We start from the raw sequence: 15,803 nt of genomic DNA, 5'->3' as shown, positions 1-15,803 counted from the left end.
ATGCGTGCAACGGAATGGACCCCACGCCCCACGCGTCATCCTCTATTTGTAAATGCGAGTTTACTACGGTTACGGAAACTTGTTTCGTATTTCGCGCCTTTCTCTCACCACGAAGGCGCGCTGGGCGAGGAGTATTGAAAGGGAAAAGTAGTAAATTTAAAAACGTACTGGCAGACACTTACGTGCATTATTATTGACAAATAAGACGAGTTTTTAAATTATTATAAATCGTAACTCGTACACACGTCACATTTCTTTATGTTATATTCACTGTTTCTTGAAGCTAAAATAATTAAATTTTAAATATTGTCACTGCATTTGTTTGTTACAAACAATAACGTACTGTATATTAACAATGAATGAAACAAAACATGAATAATGTTTTTTTTTAACTTTAATCACATATCTTATTTTAAGTGATACACATAATTAAATGATACATATTTATTTCAATGTATAAATTATATATTATGTTTTCACAATCATGATACTATACAAAAATAAATTATCATTTTCATGGTTTTACAAGTAATGTTAGAATAATATTATGTAAAATACGAACAGAATACTTGAAAATACAATATCATCATCGATACATTATTTGTTTCACAGCTATAATAAAATACTTATGGCTGCAAATATTTATTTGTTGTTTTCTCTATAAACTTCCTTGCTTTTCTATCAAATTCCAGTTTGTTAAACTTGTATTCTTCTGCTATGTCTGCCATTAAAGGATCATCAGGATTTGGATTTCCTAAGAGACACTGCACAGCGTCCAAAAGATTTTTCAAGCCGATAGTAGGTTTCCAGCTACCTTTCGGTGGCATATTTAATAAATCCAAACAGATACGACCTTTGTTATCAATGTTCGGATGATACACAGGTGTTTTAAAAGTAACTCGTGGAGGTTCGAATGGATATTCATCGGGTACATTAATTTCTAATTCAAAAATAGTTCCAGTATACGGACTGTCACAAGGTCCAACAATTGTTGCAGTAAGTTGGTCTAAGTTATCTGATTTTGGATAACAGCATATTCCTTCTACAGGGTCTTTTGTAAGTCGTTCAAGTTCACGTTTTAATCGATGAGATTTTTGCATTGTTGTTATATACACCTTTAATAGAAGCAATGTTTGTTTTATTAAAATTTATACATGATAAAAGTAAACATAACATATTATAAGAATGAATAAAAATCTCTTACTATTCCAACAATTAATTAATTGAATTCCGTAAACGTTTACAAGACTAAAATAGTTATTTGTTTTAGAACTAAAAATTTCGGTTTTTTACAAACTTCATTGACAAGAAATCGATAAAATACATTAAGATCTAAGAGAAAATGATTAAACAGTTTTTGTTTACAAGGATATCTTATACCGGTTGATCTGTTTACACTGCTACTTCAACTTATATAAGTATGTAAATGTAAATACTCTCCGTGTCGTCGTCCGTGCTCCGCAAGTTGTCCCATGAAATGGCACAGGGGCAAAGGGGGTGGGGTCCTCGCTCGTAGCCAATGGTCATGCCGTGACGTCACACACTTTAGCCAATAATTCGGCTAGAACCGAAAGTGCGAGTAAAATGACCCAATCGGATGCTTGCTGCCGCATTTCTTTCGAATTCTGAGTACGTCTTCTATATATAAACAAACTTAAAATATGGATTTATATATTAACTAATGGTTTTATCAATGCCACAATTTCTTATTTAATAATTGTATTATATATATTTTATAAATACAAATGTAAAAATCACGTTTACTCGGAAAGAAATGATAACGGCCCGGTTCAAATAAGTTATATTCACCTTACTTTGTCCTTTGTCCACCTGAAAGACCTGCTGAAATGAAAACTTTTCTCGATTTATATTTTATAATATTTGCGATATGTTGTAACAATTGTATTGATGTGACATTGTTCGTAAAATACCTTGACATTTTATTGTACTTATATAAGTACTTTCCGAGTATTGAAGAGATATATAGTACAAGATAAAAGAGTGGGAGAAATAGTTAGTAGACTGGCTTAGGAGTATCGAGAGAAAAAGGAAAGAAATAATAAATAAGCAAAAGGAGAGAGCTGGGAGAGGCAGTATTTGATGTAAGGTATTAGGATTGATTAGCACCGACTATAAATAATAAGGTATAGATTATACAAGGCCGAAATAAATAAATACTACTATATGTACTATATATATAAGTACTCTCCGTGCCTCACAAGTTGTCTTCTGGCAGGAATTCGAAAGGAATGCGTCAGCAAGCCGTCCGATTGGGCCATTCCACTCGCACTTTCGGTTCTAGCCGAATTATTGGCTAAAGTGTGACGTGTGGACCTCCTTCGCCCCTGTACCGCCTCGTGGGACGACTTGCGAGGCACGGACAGTTTTGATTGGTTTTGATACTTTAAAGTTGGAGAAGAGCAGGTATGGTATGGCTGGGTATGGCGTCAAGACGGATACGCCGGAAGCCTCGTACGGCTTCGTTTTGATATAAAAAATGCGCGAGGCCTCGTTAATACGGTGCAAGGATCGTGGTAAAACGACGCTGGATCGACGATGAACCTACATACAGCGTCGATTCTCATGACCGGACTCGAGGCGCGCGGCAAGCTACGAATTTAAGTATTCTGTATCTTATCGTCGATAGTTTTTTTTCTTATCGTCCCTTCGATCAATGCTGAAGAAACCGAAATTAGACATAATATGGCCGATCCAACGATACAAACGTTCTGTTGTCATCATTCAAATAGAACGGACATGGCAATCGTGGTCATGCAAGATTTCAACACCGATGCCTATAACATTGTGTGCATGGTCTCATCTATGATAGGGATCCTGGGTGCGGTGTATCAGGTAAGCAAAAATTTAGTTCCTTCATTTCTTTTTCCGTTCGTGATAATTGACAATATTATTTTCCAGATACTACCAAGGGAAGCGTCTAATCTGCCTCATCGATGGCAAAGTTTTTCTTCTGCCAGGGGTCGAGAGATTATTATGTGGCTAGCCATTGCCGACCTGCTAGCCTCGTTGGGTACGCGATACTTCTTAATACGTCCAGTACAAAGTTCTGCTCGCCCGACGTGCTTCCAGAACCTGCATAGTTTTGAGCACATCCAAAAAACTTAGTATAATGTACTCCTTTGGGATTCTAACATGCATTTATTCTGTGACTTCTTTGTCATAAGTTACCACAAAGCTTTGTTACTTTGGCAACGTAGCGTACGGATCAAATTATTCTTAATTTGTCGAGTTACGTTAAAATGAGATGCTCCTTGTAACTTGGCCTCAACTTTCAGTTTGCTATATATCTTGCGATCCCTACACAATGCATTAATTCTTAAACACTGACTTCGTCTAAATTGTTATTGGTTCATCGTTTTTATGTATATCTAGTTAGCAAAGAATTCTCGATTATAAAGTGTTCTTCATTTATTTCCAGGAGTTTTTATAAGGTCAGCACTTTGGATGAACTTCAAATCGATAATGCCTATGGAGGACGATACCTCCAGCGTTGTTTTCTGTGCGCTATCGTCGGTCTGTTTCATTAGAATATTATGTTACACATAGCTATAGCGATCATTCTATTGGGATTAGTATCTGCAATATGCATTTGCAGGCTTGGACACAGTACTTTTACATGGCGACGTGGATCTGGACTCTATGTTACGCCATAGACATGAAGTTACTGCTCGGAGATAGATCTGGACATCCCACCTGCTACCATGCGTTTGCGTGGATATGTCCTGCGATTCTTACCACATTCGGTTTAGCAATTTTATACATTCCAGATGCAAAGTAAGTTTTTTCTTTGTTCAGTTAACCCGAATACAATGGCAATCGTTTCATCGACGAAAAACCAAAATAAGGAATTTTGTTTTTTGATCTCAAAAGGCCGAGTCCTTGTTTCTATTATAACCGCTATCTTTCTCTACATTACAACATTACGAAGAACGTGGTATCTCTTCTATAACCGTGACTCTGCAAACCCGAAGTTTTCTCAGTTACAGAGAATTAATTACAAAATTAATTTGTTAATTTCTTTTCCAGCTGCCATAACTTGACGTCTCTATCCACTGCCATACTGCGCATACTGCCGAACTATTGTGCTACCTATGTATTATTGACAATAGTTATGGTCGTCAACCCTGTATTGTATTTCGCGTCGACGCGAGATCTTGAGACTGCGGTCACTTGCAGTCTGGCTCAGATAACAGGCAGGGAAAGGAAACTGGTGCAAACGATAAGGCTGAAGTTCGCGTTGACCAATGTAGTGTATTACGTGTGCTGGCTGCCGAATTTGATCAACGGAATTTTATTGTGGACCTTGTGGTTCCAACTGCCGATCAAAGCTATTATAACTTTGTGGTATATAATGGTATGTATATCTAGCGATCATCCTGTCGAATTTAATTAACGGAAATTTTTAATCGACAGGCTGTCACAAACCCTCTCCAAGCGTTCTTCAACGCGCTCGTGTACAAGAGATGGGGCAAAAGAGAAAAATTTCGATTGGATTGTTGCCAGAAGATAGGCAGCTTCAACATCAGCCAGATTATTAAAAGGGACTCTGGTATACGATTAACGGAATCGTCGCCGTTACTAGATCCAAAGTTCGGCTGCCCTCCCTATACGAGTATAAATGGATCGTCTTCGTTTTAACAACTGTGATACCCGAATCCATTCACTACTTTTTACGTAGTTTGTTTTTAAACGGAGCTATATTTTTCTAATGTGCTCGATCGCTGCTTACAATATGAACAAACGAGAATAACGCTAGGTATTAACATACAGAATATCCTGGGGTTTTCTGACAAAACATCCCCAGTATGTTTCATGATTGAAAGAAATATTATTAACACTAGGTTTACAGAGCGTTAAGACTAGTTTACATTACTTTATAACAATAAAGAGAATTAGAGATGTGCGAGAACATTCAATATCCTCGAGAATATAAATATATTTTTTTATTTATATCAATATATTTAACAAATTCGTTGAATAATTCCTCACGGATGCATCTCAATGATCGTAAATTAAAAATACTAGGATCCGTCATTTTGACGAGTTCCGTAAACCAAGTGTTAAAAAGTATTGAACATCTGTTACCGCAGAAAGCTAACAACAAATTCTCTCTAGTCACGAAACATGCTAGCACACATTTACCAGAAAATCCCGGGGCACTTTGTAAATATATGTACGTAGAAGTTGTGTATATATAACGCGATGAATTTTTTACGTAACTTTATAAAACATAAGGAGTATTAACGGTTTCCCAGAAGTGCATTATTAGAACGTAGATTAATCGAGAGATTAGTACTCGGTACGGAGCTTTACGGGAAAACTATTTTTTTTCACTCTAACCGGAAGTGCTCTTCTTTTTTCGACGAGCACGTTTGTTACTTGTTACATATATATATATATATATATACGAGAGGCTTTATTTTCTACGCATGTAAGGAGAACATGTATACGCAATACTACCGTTTAATCAGTTTTAACTTCTTGTTTTGTTTTTTGTACATCTAGTGTTTCTTAGGCTGAGGCGTTGCTGTTTCACAAATTACAAACTATTTAACGCGGAATACTTTGATTTGTATTAATGTACAGATACAATCGACATCACTTTTATTTCAGTTAATATACGGAGCACCTCTTAAAAAATGTGTATGTCAGAAAATAGTGCACGCTGAATCTCGAATCAGACATCTCGACTATTTCATTTTGTTTCGTTTTGATTAACAGATTCGTACATCATTCGTACACTCTTAATAAAAAATTCTTATATACAACGCTAGTAATAAATGTTCAATGATTTCCGCAATTTTTCTAGGGACATTGTGTACATCTTTCTTCTTTAGAAGACTAATTATTTTTCGAATAATTGGCTCGTTCTATATATACACACACACACACACACATATATATATATTAGCACCAAAAAACTCTGTACAAATATGAAGACAAGTTTCATCTTGAACACGACAAGCATAATGAAAAGTGTACACTGTGTGGAAAAGAAAATTTCGTTTGTACAAAACGACAAAATACTGCGTACACAGGAATAAAAGGAGACAATAAAGCTTAATGGTTAATTTGTTGGGTCGAGTCATAATTAACTTCCTGATAGATAATAGACTGCGAATTTTATGCGTCTATAACAAAAATGAGTAAGTTACATGCAAAACTGGAGACATTGGAAGAATTTAAGGACATTATTATCTTATTTTCAACGCCTTAAGACGATTAAAAGAAAAAATACAGTTTTATATAGCTTCAGTTTCTTACAATTGACTTCGAAAATCCGCAGTCTAATCAAAACATTGGATCAAGAGAAATTTTCAACAGAAGCGATTTACGGTCCAACTCAATGCTCGTCCGCGCAAGAAAAACAGAAATGTACACGATACAACATTATCGACTAACAATTTTAACATTCGTCATGAACTGCGTTTCATATCTCATACGTTTAAGTTTAAATGGTTTCGCTTAGGATCTAGATCATTCGTTTTTCAAAGTCACAGTTTAAAAATATATTGAATTTTCATAAAATAATCTTTGCGTAAAGCTAAGTTACTCGATCTACTAATACTAACGTTATAAGACCGATCGTGTATAAAGAGTCTGTAACCGTACAGTAACAAAATGGATTCTCCACATACTTCTTTATACATTACTTACACAGTCCATCTAGAGTAAATTAGAACAAATACTGCCAAGTTGCTATAATATGTCTAATGTAAGGATTACATGGAAGAATTTATCCTTGGGGCCAAACGGTTTTCGTTCGTAAATCTGAACAATTTTTTTAGTTCTCTACTGAGAAACGAACAGGGTGTTCAGGTTTTTAACAATAGGTTTACGGAACACTGAAATAAACTTATTGAATTATCGTGAATTAACAATATTAGAATGCGTTGTTTTCACGTGTCCCGTAATCCTAATGTCAAGGGACACTGGACTAAGATGGAAACAATACTTGTATTAGTAGAAAAACATTGACTATTTTACTACAATAAATTCTTTGGGGTTGTGACTACCCTAAGCGTGGCTTAGCAGCTTAACAATTCTTATAAATTACAGCGAATTTTATGTTTTTGTGAAACTCTCCTGAATATTGAGCCAAAACGCGCACACTGCATTCTAATCACATCTTAGCGATATGTCCTAAACTTCGTCACTGGTTTCTTCGTTGGTAGTAAAATATGTGTTTTTTAGCCTTTTCTTACGTTTTTTTCAAATAAAAAATATTCCCCATCGAGAACGTTACGAGACAAATTATAAAACTTAAATTACGAAAGTACTTGGCAGTCAAACGATTGAAAAATTAGCACAACGATTGAACGCAAAGCAATAGGCTTCGTCCATCGATAATATCATCACCCCTGAAGAAAATACAGCGCGTTTAATCTCATCAAAGTATAAAGCAGTACAAAATGATCATCTTCCATTGTTTAAATCGTTCCGAAGTAAATTATGCTACTTTATCAAATCACAAATTATTTCGACCGTTCGCGAACGAAATAGAACAATCAATTTGACAACAAAATTATGATGATCCTGCAACTAGAGCTCAAGTCCGGAAAGATGAATATACCTGTATTTAATAATTCTATGTTGATCACAATTGTAATCTTATAATAGACTCAACATAAATGCACGGATCGTTCGCATGTTACAACATACACAGAATACATTAACGATAAAAATTACAATAATTGACAAACATGAACGCAAACATTCTGAATTCTGTTCTTAGAATATTAATAAAATATTATTCGTTTCGTTCGATTTGGCACTTTGGCAACGTATTCGCGATCGAAAAGACAAAATATCCATGCATCAAACAAGATAATTACCTTTGTTCGTTTAAAGTGCGAACTATATTATGGAAAAAAAGAAATCCATGTCCTCGTAACGTAGTGTCCATCATCAGGATGAAAAATTCGATGCTCCCAGGGTCAACGATGTTATTTCACGAACAATCATCTCAGCGATCTTCCACGCTAATTCTTCTTTAGCCTAATTATATAAATTCATTATAGCTTCACAGCCGATTTACTTCAAGAGCGAGATTTATTTAACCGAGAACATTATTTTCTTTCGTCGTAAGTCACTGTCTAGAATGATATACTATTAATCTTGAAAATGGTCAAGTTATTCATAAAATTGCCGTATGATATATAATTTTTCAATATATTCTACTCCGAAAGTCTAAATATCTCGGAACAAAGTATGCGTGACAATTGATAAATGCATAATTAAACTCACCTTATCATCCTCCATATTTACAAGTCTTTTTACAACACGTGCTAATCGAGATTCTAAAATTGTTTCGTTTAATCAGTATCGCTATCCGAGCGAGGTATTGAGAGAAGACGAGTTGCCTTGAAGAACTTACCGCATTTTCTTTGAGGATCTGGTTCTATTTCAGTTATAAACCTTCCTAAGGCATCGACATAACCGACGCTCAAACTGAAAAACGAATAAGATATTGAAATCTTGATTAAAGAAGATTTTATTCGTTTAATTACCTATATTTGTTACGTCTCCATAAGGAATCTGGATCGTAAAGTTGCCTGGTGTCGATGTTCATGCCATCGCCCATGGCTCCTTTGCTGTTTGCCGACTTTCCTTCGTTCCCTGCCTGCAGGGTACTTTGCGTATTAATACTAATGGAGCTCACGCTGCTACAATCCGAACCTGAAATTATCAGAAACAATCACGTCACGCAACTTTGTTATCTCGAAAACGCTGTAAATGCATATATACATATATATATATATAATAGTAGTACAGTTATTATCGTAATAACTACAAGCATAATTTGTATAATAAAAGTGTGTGAACCTGCTCTTTTTATCCTAGGGTGCATACTCGAGCATGGACTGCTCTGTATGGTATTGATCAACTCCGATAAGTATTTGTAATATAACTGCGACGATAAGAAGGTAGGTAGATAATGCTGGAAAAGTAGAATGTTATCTCAAAGCGACGATGTAATCTTTACGAGCGACTGTGATACCGATCGGAAAAAGTTTCTACCGTACTGGGGAAGATCAGGGTTCGATCGTACCTTATTCAAAAAATTATATACAATTTTACAGGGCTTATCGAAACAATCCGGTCGTGGTCCCTCCCCATCCTCGTGACAAATATTTTCTTCGACTTGGAATCGAATTATATCGCTGAAACCAAGCGGCTTGGTCGCTTGCAAACTAAAATATTTTTCATAAATGATCAGTGCGTCTGCCTGGGCTTCTTCGGGGTCTGCGGCGTCCTTCTTCTCCAACAAATTCTGCTTGAAGTTGATTGCGGACATCCAAAAGTCCAGCAGCTCTCGTTTATTTTCGAGTTCCATGAACTGAAACGTAATTCCATGATAACGGAACCATAAGACAGAGATATAATTGAAATTTACCTCCATAAAGTAAAAGAAAGCAGTTTCATTGTACAGTATGTCTGTCAACTGCACGTTGCCGCTCGTAAGAACATCGATCTGATGTTTGCAATTAAATTCGCTTCTCAAGAAGTCGTTGATGTGCCTGCAAAAAATATATCAACTTTAATCGTCTACTCTGCAACGATTTCTGTGCTCTTCGAGTGTTATACTCACTCGTTTTCTAATATATTGTATACAATGTGTTGAACAGCCGATAGGCACTGCAACATAGGCTCGATATTTTCGCAAGCCAGAGCTTTCTCCATCTCTGTCTTCAAGTCTTCGGGAATTTGATTTATGCCCAATGTATCTTTAACGATATACTTCTTATGAATTCTTAACGCGTCCTGTCTGGTCATGTCTCGTCTCTTGCAGTTGTAATTCGATTGTCCAGTTCTGCTTATAGTTTGACTAGTCTTTGGCATATCGTTGCGATTTGATTTCTTATCATTATTATTTACATATTCCCCGAACAACGTATTATCCAGCTCGTCGCTGTTATTCCGTGTCACCCTACAGTGGAAATTTTTATTGTCGTCCACTGTACTAGAAAGTCTACTATCCGTCTCGGACTCCATCCGAGTCTCTTGTATATTAAACGAACTGCACAGGCACTCCACTTCCAGCCAGAACTTGATAAGCGCTAAACAGTTCCTCGTCTCCACGAACTGAATGAAGTAACCGAGAGCACCTTTGTCGGCGAGGATCTGTGGAAGCGTTTTGGATAGTTGTGAGCTGAAGGACCACGCGTCTTCTCCGTTGAAAGTTCGATTTTCCTCTTCCTCCTCAAGGCTGCACTGTACACCTGTTGATGTCTGAACGGACGAGCTTCCGTTGAATACATGTCCAAAAAAGTTCCCAGAGCTTGTGGGCTCTATAGGAGAAGCTTGCAAAGATCCGAGCTTGTCACTTCGCCCTGAAATGATAAACAAACAGACACTGAAGAGAAAACTGTAGATTTAAGAGGGTAGATTCTCGTTTCCAGGATTGCAAGAATGTGGGATGCGCCTCCTCATTTCTCAATATCATTTAGACAACTATGTAATGACTTTGTTATGTGAAAAACAACATTAAAATATTCTGAAATTTTTTAAATTCTTTACTGTTTCATATTTCCCTTAACCAATCTCTTCATAAATGCATAAAGATCCGCAGTCTATTCATAACACATTTGCCAAATATCTGAAAAGATGAAATTCGTGTTTAAAGTGCCTTATATGTAAACCTCGGGTTTTGCTTTATTTCGGAGAAGAAAAACCTTGCATTTCGGAGAAGAAAGAACTGCGTTTTCTTTCTTTCCGGAACGCGGATGCTGTCCTGCCAGGCCAGGATTTCAAATAGGAACTGTAATATTTCTAACATTGTTTTGGTTTATAACCATCGAGACGTTATCCGCGAATAGGTTAGGTGCGACACAGTCGAGGAGGGCTCGAACGTCAAACAATAACGGGCTGGGATTAAAGCGAGGAGTGGATATTTACCAGACTTCTTAAAAAATGGAAACATTGTTCACGCCAGAAGGAAACATGATAAGCGACGCGATGCGACGATCGGTGACACACAACGGAGATGATCCGATCGAAGAAAGACGATGATCGTTTGCGAGGACCGTTCGAGAACGGCGGGCAGAAAATTCTGCGTGGTTATGATTCGGCTACGGCACCGAACACTGAATTAGGAAAACGACACGGTGAACTTCCTTGATCGCGCGCACACACAGCACATGACATTTCACCGAGGCATCGTTTAATGTCATCACCGACTGCCACTCGGGACTCGGGGATTCGTTGCATCGATATACAATCGGATGCGGATTCCGTGGGAATTTACTTCTTCTTCTTCTTTCTTTTTTTCTATTTTCTCTCTTCTTAGCCAGAGATAAGGATAGTACAAAAAGAGAGATCGCCCGTCAAAAACATCCGATCATTTGCGCAATCGATCATTTGTATATTTATTGAAATCATTGATATGTCGAAGGTTTCGCGGAAAAGATTACCGTCTCAAACACGATTATTCTAAGAGGTTTCGCAACGACAGAGAAGTCTTCACAGCGCATCTCGCGTTTGACCGTCATTACCATTTTACCGAGTTATCTCGCAGTATTGTTGCTCCCATGATTTTCACTCTTTAACGCGTTCACCTTGATTTTCCGATACTTTCTCTGATAACCGGGTGCGCGATTATCCGGGTGAACCTTTGTCGAACGATTTTGGTAATGAACCTTATTAGAATTAACGAGAATGTGTCTATCGAAATTATTTTCTAGAAACGGCTGTGTTGAATTACGATAAACGAGAAGAGATTGCTAACATAATGTTTAGAATCACTCGATTCTATTTATATAATAGATCATGACATCGTAGAACTATTTTATTTTGACAATCGTAAAGAAAATCCGTTCCAGAGTTGTAGCGCCGTCATTTAATGCAATTTATAAAACAATTTCTTTTCACGCCTTTCATTACATTCCCTTAAACAAATTCTCGAAATTAGATTTGTTTTTGGTGCTCTGACTCAAACGATGAAGGTTTCGAACAGAATTCACTAAACGAATCGTTCCTGTTATTCATTTCCTTTAAACCGAAATAATCTAGATGTAAATAGATAGTCTTGAAGTACAAGTCCTATTTTAAGTTCCTTTTTTAGTGTTCAAAAAAATTTATATTTAAATTATAAATATATATTTTAGGTCCAATCCCTAGAGAAATAATGTGTAATTATATGCAGTAAATAATCATTTTTCTTATAGATGCATAAAATCCGCGGTCTACTATAATAAATTATTGTTTAGACAAATCCTCCAATACTGTATAAATCAGATCGCATGATTAAATCACTGGAAAATTCTTTTTCTTTTAAGAGGAGACCTAAACAAGTGTCCACATACTTTTGATCGGGGGTATACATATGTATAATGTATATTCCTATACCTGCAGTTCCACGTTTACGGGCGCTCGACGACACTATCTGATGACGAAATTACATAAGTCAAGTGCTACGACTTCAGGTCTTGATCATCCAGGGTCCCAAGGAGCGTTAGACCTTGAAAAGATGCTTGTCGAAGTACAGTTAGTGTAGACCAAGGACCCAAGTCTCCGGGTTTGTCTCCCGAATTGTTTTCGTGTCGCTGGACATGTTAAATCAGAATCGACTGTCATCGGCCGGGGAACTTGTGTACACAGTACACAAGCATTCGTGGTGTATCGGAGAGGCCAATGTCCGGGCACGGGCAACGGGCTCTGGAGGCATCCATGACCGTTCGACGACAAAGAATACCGGTTTCCCGACGCACTGTCCACTATATCAAGGAAGACCATCGTAGGCGCTCCACCTCGCAAGCACCGGTCAGTCTGTGCCTTGTCGACGGTCCTCCAGTGCATTTTTTGGGCTTTCGTCACGATGCTGTCACGCACCAGCCTCCTCGTGCTAATTTATCACGTTCTGACCAGCCTCACCGCACCGGCCACTTACGATCAACGTCAGACCGGCAATCTGAACGTCCAGGTCCACTTGAAGGACCTGCAGATCATTGCACTGATCAACGAGGAGATGCTTGACGATTACACGGTAACGACTGCCAGCGACGGCACACCTCGCCGGTCTACAGACGATTGATAACGACTGATAACGACTGACACCGCGATAAAAGACACTGCCTTCTCTAATTGCTGGTCGGATTGAGACAGCGTTTCTCCTCATTTTACACCTTCGCTGGTCTAATTCTAGTGCTTTATCTTTCGTCTGGGAGAGTTTAACCTTCGTCCGTCCTTCGTGTTCAACTCATACGTTTTTTATTCATTATTTGTTATTTGCGAACGAAACGAGTTACGCAGTCCTATGAGTTTCTCGGAATTAGATAACGGATCTTCACGCAAAACAAACATTTTCTACCTGAATTGCAACAAACTGGAGTGAAATTTATTTTCTTTCTGAATATGTTTCATAGGATGAAAATAATATAACAGTATTTTTAAGTTGTTCTGTTAATGTTTTTCCTGTTTTAAACTGCACCGACTCATTTCTGTCATAAGTGCATAATATCCGTATCAATTTTACACGAAGGGATAAATCGAGTTGAGAAAATTAACGACGGGAAGCTTCTCCCAGCAGCTTGCCTTAGATACTGTGCCCAATTGCTGCCGTGTCGATCCGGTTGCAACTACCAGGGGCCCTTGATTCGCGTCGTTTATTTTAACATTAAATCTACCGACCATCGAAAGTGACTAATGTGTATGGTATTATAAAAATAACAAGATTAAATGTATTTATATTTTGTGCGATTTTTAATATAATATATACTGGAGTCAAAAAATGTATTCAATCAATTCCCGTGAAGACACCTTTACAATCTGAATAATTGTCAAATAAAAAATCTAAAATGGGTCATTTGACCCCTCGTAGTAGTTTAGTGTTAAAGATAGGATATTATATGAATTTCTATACTTACAGCTGTCGTTCTTACCATGATTTTCAGGAGTACGATTATTTCTACACGGATTATGGGACAAACAATGGCAAGCCTGAAGACGAAGAATCACTCAATTCTACTGAGAGTCTTCCCCCGTCTAGCGAGTCTGCAGTGTCGAACTCAACTGTTGAAGATTCAAACGAGTTTTCGGTGTTGAACTCTACCGTTGAAGATTTGAGCGAGTCTTCGGTGTTGAACTCTACCGTTGAAGATTCGAGCGAGTCTTTGGTGTTGAACTCTACCGTTGAAGATTCGAGCGAGTCTTCGGTGTTGAACTCTACTGTTGAAGATTCCAGCGAGGCCTCGGTGTTGAACTCTACCGTTAAAGATTCCAGCGAGCCTTCGGTGTTGAACTCTACCGTTGAAGATTCCAGCGAGTTTTCGGTGTTGAACTCTACCGTTGAAGATTCCAGTGAGTCTTCGGTGCTGAACTCTACCGTTGAAGATTCGAGCAAGACTTCTACAGCAAATACCGAAGGGTCAACAGAGGCGACTATTGAAAAGACAGAGAAGTCTATCAGCGAAAATATAAATATAAGAAATACATCCGTGGAACCCGAGGAACAGCAATTGGGATTGTCTCCACAAAGAAACAGGACCAGACTCACAAGAAAACGCTGCAGATCCGGATGCCCTGCCGATGGGAAAGGTCATTGCTGTCGGATGAGCAACCGAAGACTGTCTCTTGTACCGTGAGTATAATTCATAATTAGTAGACAGCGGATTTTTATGCATTTATGACAAAAATGAGTAGATATAATTTGAGACAATGAAAACATTTGACGAATGTAAAAACGCTGTTATGTACTATATATGTTGCCGTCTGCAACTTCTGGGTCGTTTACATCCACTAATTCTTTTTTCTTGTTTCGAGGAACGGTATGAAAGTCTTGATCGTTTAATTTGCCTGGGCAGTGCCCACGCTACATAATTTCAACTTGATTCGTCTATCGAATTTTATATTATAGCACTTTTTTCACATTTTCAGAAGCCATAAATGCATAAACATCCGCAGTCTAGTGATAAATTAAACTAATATATTAACCCTGCAACTCCTGGGTCGTTTACATTCACGACTAATTCTTTTTTCTTGTCTCGAGGAACAGTACAAAAGCCTTGACCGTTTAATTTGCCAGGGCAGTGCCCACGCTGATTTCAATTTGTATCGTCTGTGTTCTCCAGACTCGCAATGGAGCTCGCACCTAAAATCCTGGACAGCTTATTGGTGCGCAGCGTGAAGCGTCAGCCGTCATAGGAAGTCCATTCGACGCAACCGGAGTGAAACGTGCCACGAATATTCGACAGGAGCCACGCACATAGTTGTGTGCAATTTCAACGGACGAATTCATGTTCCTCGATTGCTCAAGCCAATGCTCGCCGTTCCCACATGCTTTACGCCACATTCTTACTCGCTCGTGGTCGTGCATAATCTCGTGCGAAACTTTATCACTGTAAATAAGATAGGTAGCGGCTTGGCTTGCAAACTTGTAGGGGCGGTGCAATAAAACTTTTCTTATACGTACATTCTGCGGTATGTTTCCTTCTCGATCCTCCGTCGACGGAACGCCGAATAGCAATTCTTCGACTGCGTATGTAAAGTAAGGAATGCTATTAAGGGGTGCTATTTAAGAGGGTAGACTTACATTTCCAGGATTGCAAGGGTGCGAATTGCGCCTTCTCATTTCTCGATAATGCAAAGATGGGGGTTTTCAGTGGTCAAAAGGGCTAGATAAAAGATGAATCTATTTTTACGTTTCCGAGGCGTAATTTGCATTATTCGACAATTGTTATTATTATGCGACAGCACACTCATATTCAAATAAGAATTGTACAAACTCTGAATAAATAGAATCTTGTCATTTGTGTTGTAAGGCAATACGTACTAGTCCCTTTTAG

General features: G+C 37.9%; 4 protein-coding genes across 6 annotated transcripts; 2 read left to right on the top strand and 2 right to left on the bottom strand.

Moving 5' to 3' along the window:
• Positions 1–166: 166 nt before the first annotated feature.
• Positions 167–1,573, bottom strand: LOC143210615 (ubiquitin-conjugating enzyme E2 T). Of its 2 annotated transcripts, none has more exons than XM_076427631.1 (2): positions 1,437–1,573; positions 167–1,115 (listed from the first exon to the last, which is right to left on the bottom strand). In XM_076427631.1, the coding sequence occupies exon 2, from the start codon at positions 1,098–1,100 to the stop codon at positions 627–629; it is 474 nt and encodes a 157-aa protein (XP_076283746.1). In that variant the 5' UTR covers positions 1,101–1,115; positions 1,437–1,573; the 3' UTR covers positions 167–626. The 2 variants fall into 2 exon arrangements, with proteins under 2 accessions (XP_076283746.1, XP_076283745.1); XM_076427630.1 differs by having other exon boundaries at positions 169–1,115; positions 1,205–1,474.
• A 1,130-nt stretch (positions 1,574–2,703) lies between these two features.
• LOC143210609 (G-protein coupled receptor 143) lies at positions 2,704–6,092 on the top strand. The gene is made up of 6 exons (XM_076427619.1): positions 2,704–2,853; positions 2,920–3,031; positions 3,440–3,534; positions 3,617–3,795; positions 4,048–4,375; positions 4,435–6,092. The coding sequence occupies exons 1-6, from the start codon at positions 2,704–2,706 to the stop codon at positions 4,657–4,659; spliced, it is 1,089 nt and encodes a 362-aa protein (XP_076283734.1). The 3' UTR covers positions 4,660–6,092.
• A 1,786-nt stretch (positions 6,093–7,878) lies between these two features.
• Positions 7,879–11,466, bottom strand: Pkaap (A-kinase anchoring protein pkaap). Of its 2 annotated transcripts, none has more exons than XM_076427616.1 (9): positions 10,921–11,466; positions 9,614–10,355; positions 9,419–9,542; positions 9,074–9,361; positions 8,848–8,962; positions 8,532–8,700; positions 8,399–8,472; positions 8,269–8,321; positions 7,879–8,019 (listed from the first exon to the last, which is right to left on the bottom strand). In XM_076427616.1, the coding sequence occupies exons 1-9, from the start codon at positions 10,943–10,945 to the stop codon at positions 7,930–7,932; spliced, it is 1,680 nt and encodes a 559-aa protein (XP_076283731.1). In that variant the 5' UTR covers positions 10,946–11,466; the 3' UTR covers positions 7,879–7,929. The 2 variants fall into 2 exon arrangements, with proteins under 2 accessions (XP_076283731.1, XP_076283732.1); XM_076427617.1 differs by lacking the exon at positions 10,921–11,466 and adding an exon at positions 10,698–10,719.
• Positions 11,467–12,410: 944 nt separating this feature from the next.
• Positions 12,411–15,629, top strand: LOC143210611 (uncharacterized). Its single transcript, XM_076427623.1, has 3 exons — positions 12,411–13,006; positions 13,914–14,599; positions 15,090–15,629. The coding sequence occupies exons 1-3, from the start codon at positions 12,839–12,841 to the stop codon at positions 15,160–15,162; spliced, it is 927 nt and encodes a 308-aa protein (XP_076283738.1). The 5' UTR covers positions 12,411–12,838; the 3' UTR covers positions 15,163–15,629.
• The last annotated feature ends 174 nt before the right edge of the window (positions 15,630–15,803 follow it).

Source organism: Lasioglossum baleicum, chromosome 7, assembly GCF_051020765.1.
Source record: "Lasioglossum baleicum chromosome 7, iyLasBale1, whole genome shotgun sequence".
Classification (NCBI taxonomy): domain Eukaryota; kingdom Metazoa; phylum Arthropoda; class Insecta; order Hymenoptera; family Halictidae; genus Lasioglossum; species Lasioglossum baleicum.
This window is presented reverse-complemented; position numbering and strand designations above follow the sequence as displayed.

What these genes read in the sequence shown, in the direction of transcription:
- LOC143210615 (XM_076427631.1), bottom strand. Translation starts at nt 1,100, where the DNA reads ATGCAAAAATCTCATCGATTAAAACGTGAACTTGAACGACTTACAAAA.
- LOC143210609 (XM_076427619.1), top strand. Translation starts at nt 2,704, where the DNA reads ATGGCCGATCCAACGATACAAACGTTCTGTTGTCATCATTCAAATAGA. An exon ending in TCCTGGGTGCGGTGTATCAG is followed by an intron (nt 2,854 to 2,919) that starts GTAAGCAAAAAT and finishes ATTATTTTCCAG; the next exon opens with ATACTACCAAGGGAAGCGTC. An exon ending in CGACCTGCTAGCCTCGTTGG is followed by an intron (nt 3,032 to 3,439) that starts GTACGCGATACT and finishes ATTTATTTCCAG; the next exon opens with GAGTTTTTATAAGGTCAGCA.
- Pkaap (XM_076427616.1), bottom strand. Translation starts at nt 10,945, where the DNA reads ATGTTTCCATTTTTTAAGAAGTCTG. An exon ending in TCCATTTTTTAAGAAGTCTG is followed by an intron (nt 10,356 to 10,920) that starts GTAAATATCCAC and finishes TTATCATTTCAG; the next exon opens with GGCGAAGTGACAAGCTCGGA. An exon ending in TAAATATGGAGGATGATAAG is followed by an intron (nt 8,020 to 8,268) that starts GTGAGTTTAATT and finishes TTATATAATTAG; the next exon opens with GCTAAAGAAGAATTAGCGTG.
- LOC143210611 (XM_076427623.1), top strand. Translation starts at nt 12,839, where the DNA reads ATGCTGTCACGCACCAGCCTCCTCGTGCTAATTTATCACGTTCTGACC. An exon ending in AGATGCTTGACGATTACACG is followed by an intron (nt 13,007 to 13,913) that starts GTAACGACTGCC and finishes CATGATTTTCAG; the next exon opens with GAGTACGATTATTTCTACAC. An exon ending in CGAAGACTGTCTCTTGTACC is followed by an intron (nt 14,600 to 15,089) that starts GTGAGTATAATT and finishes TGTGTTCTCCAG; the next exon opens with ACTCGCAATGGAGCTCGCAC.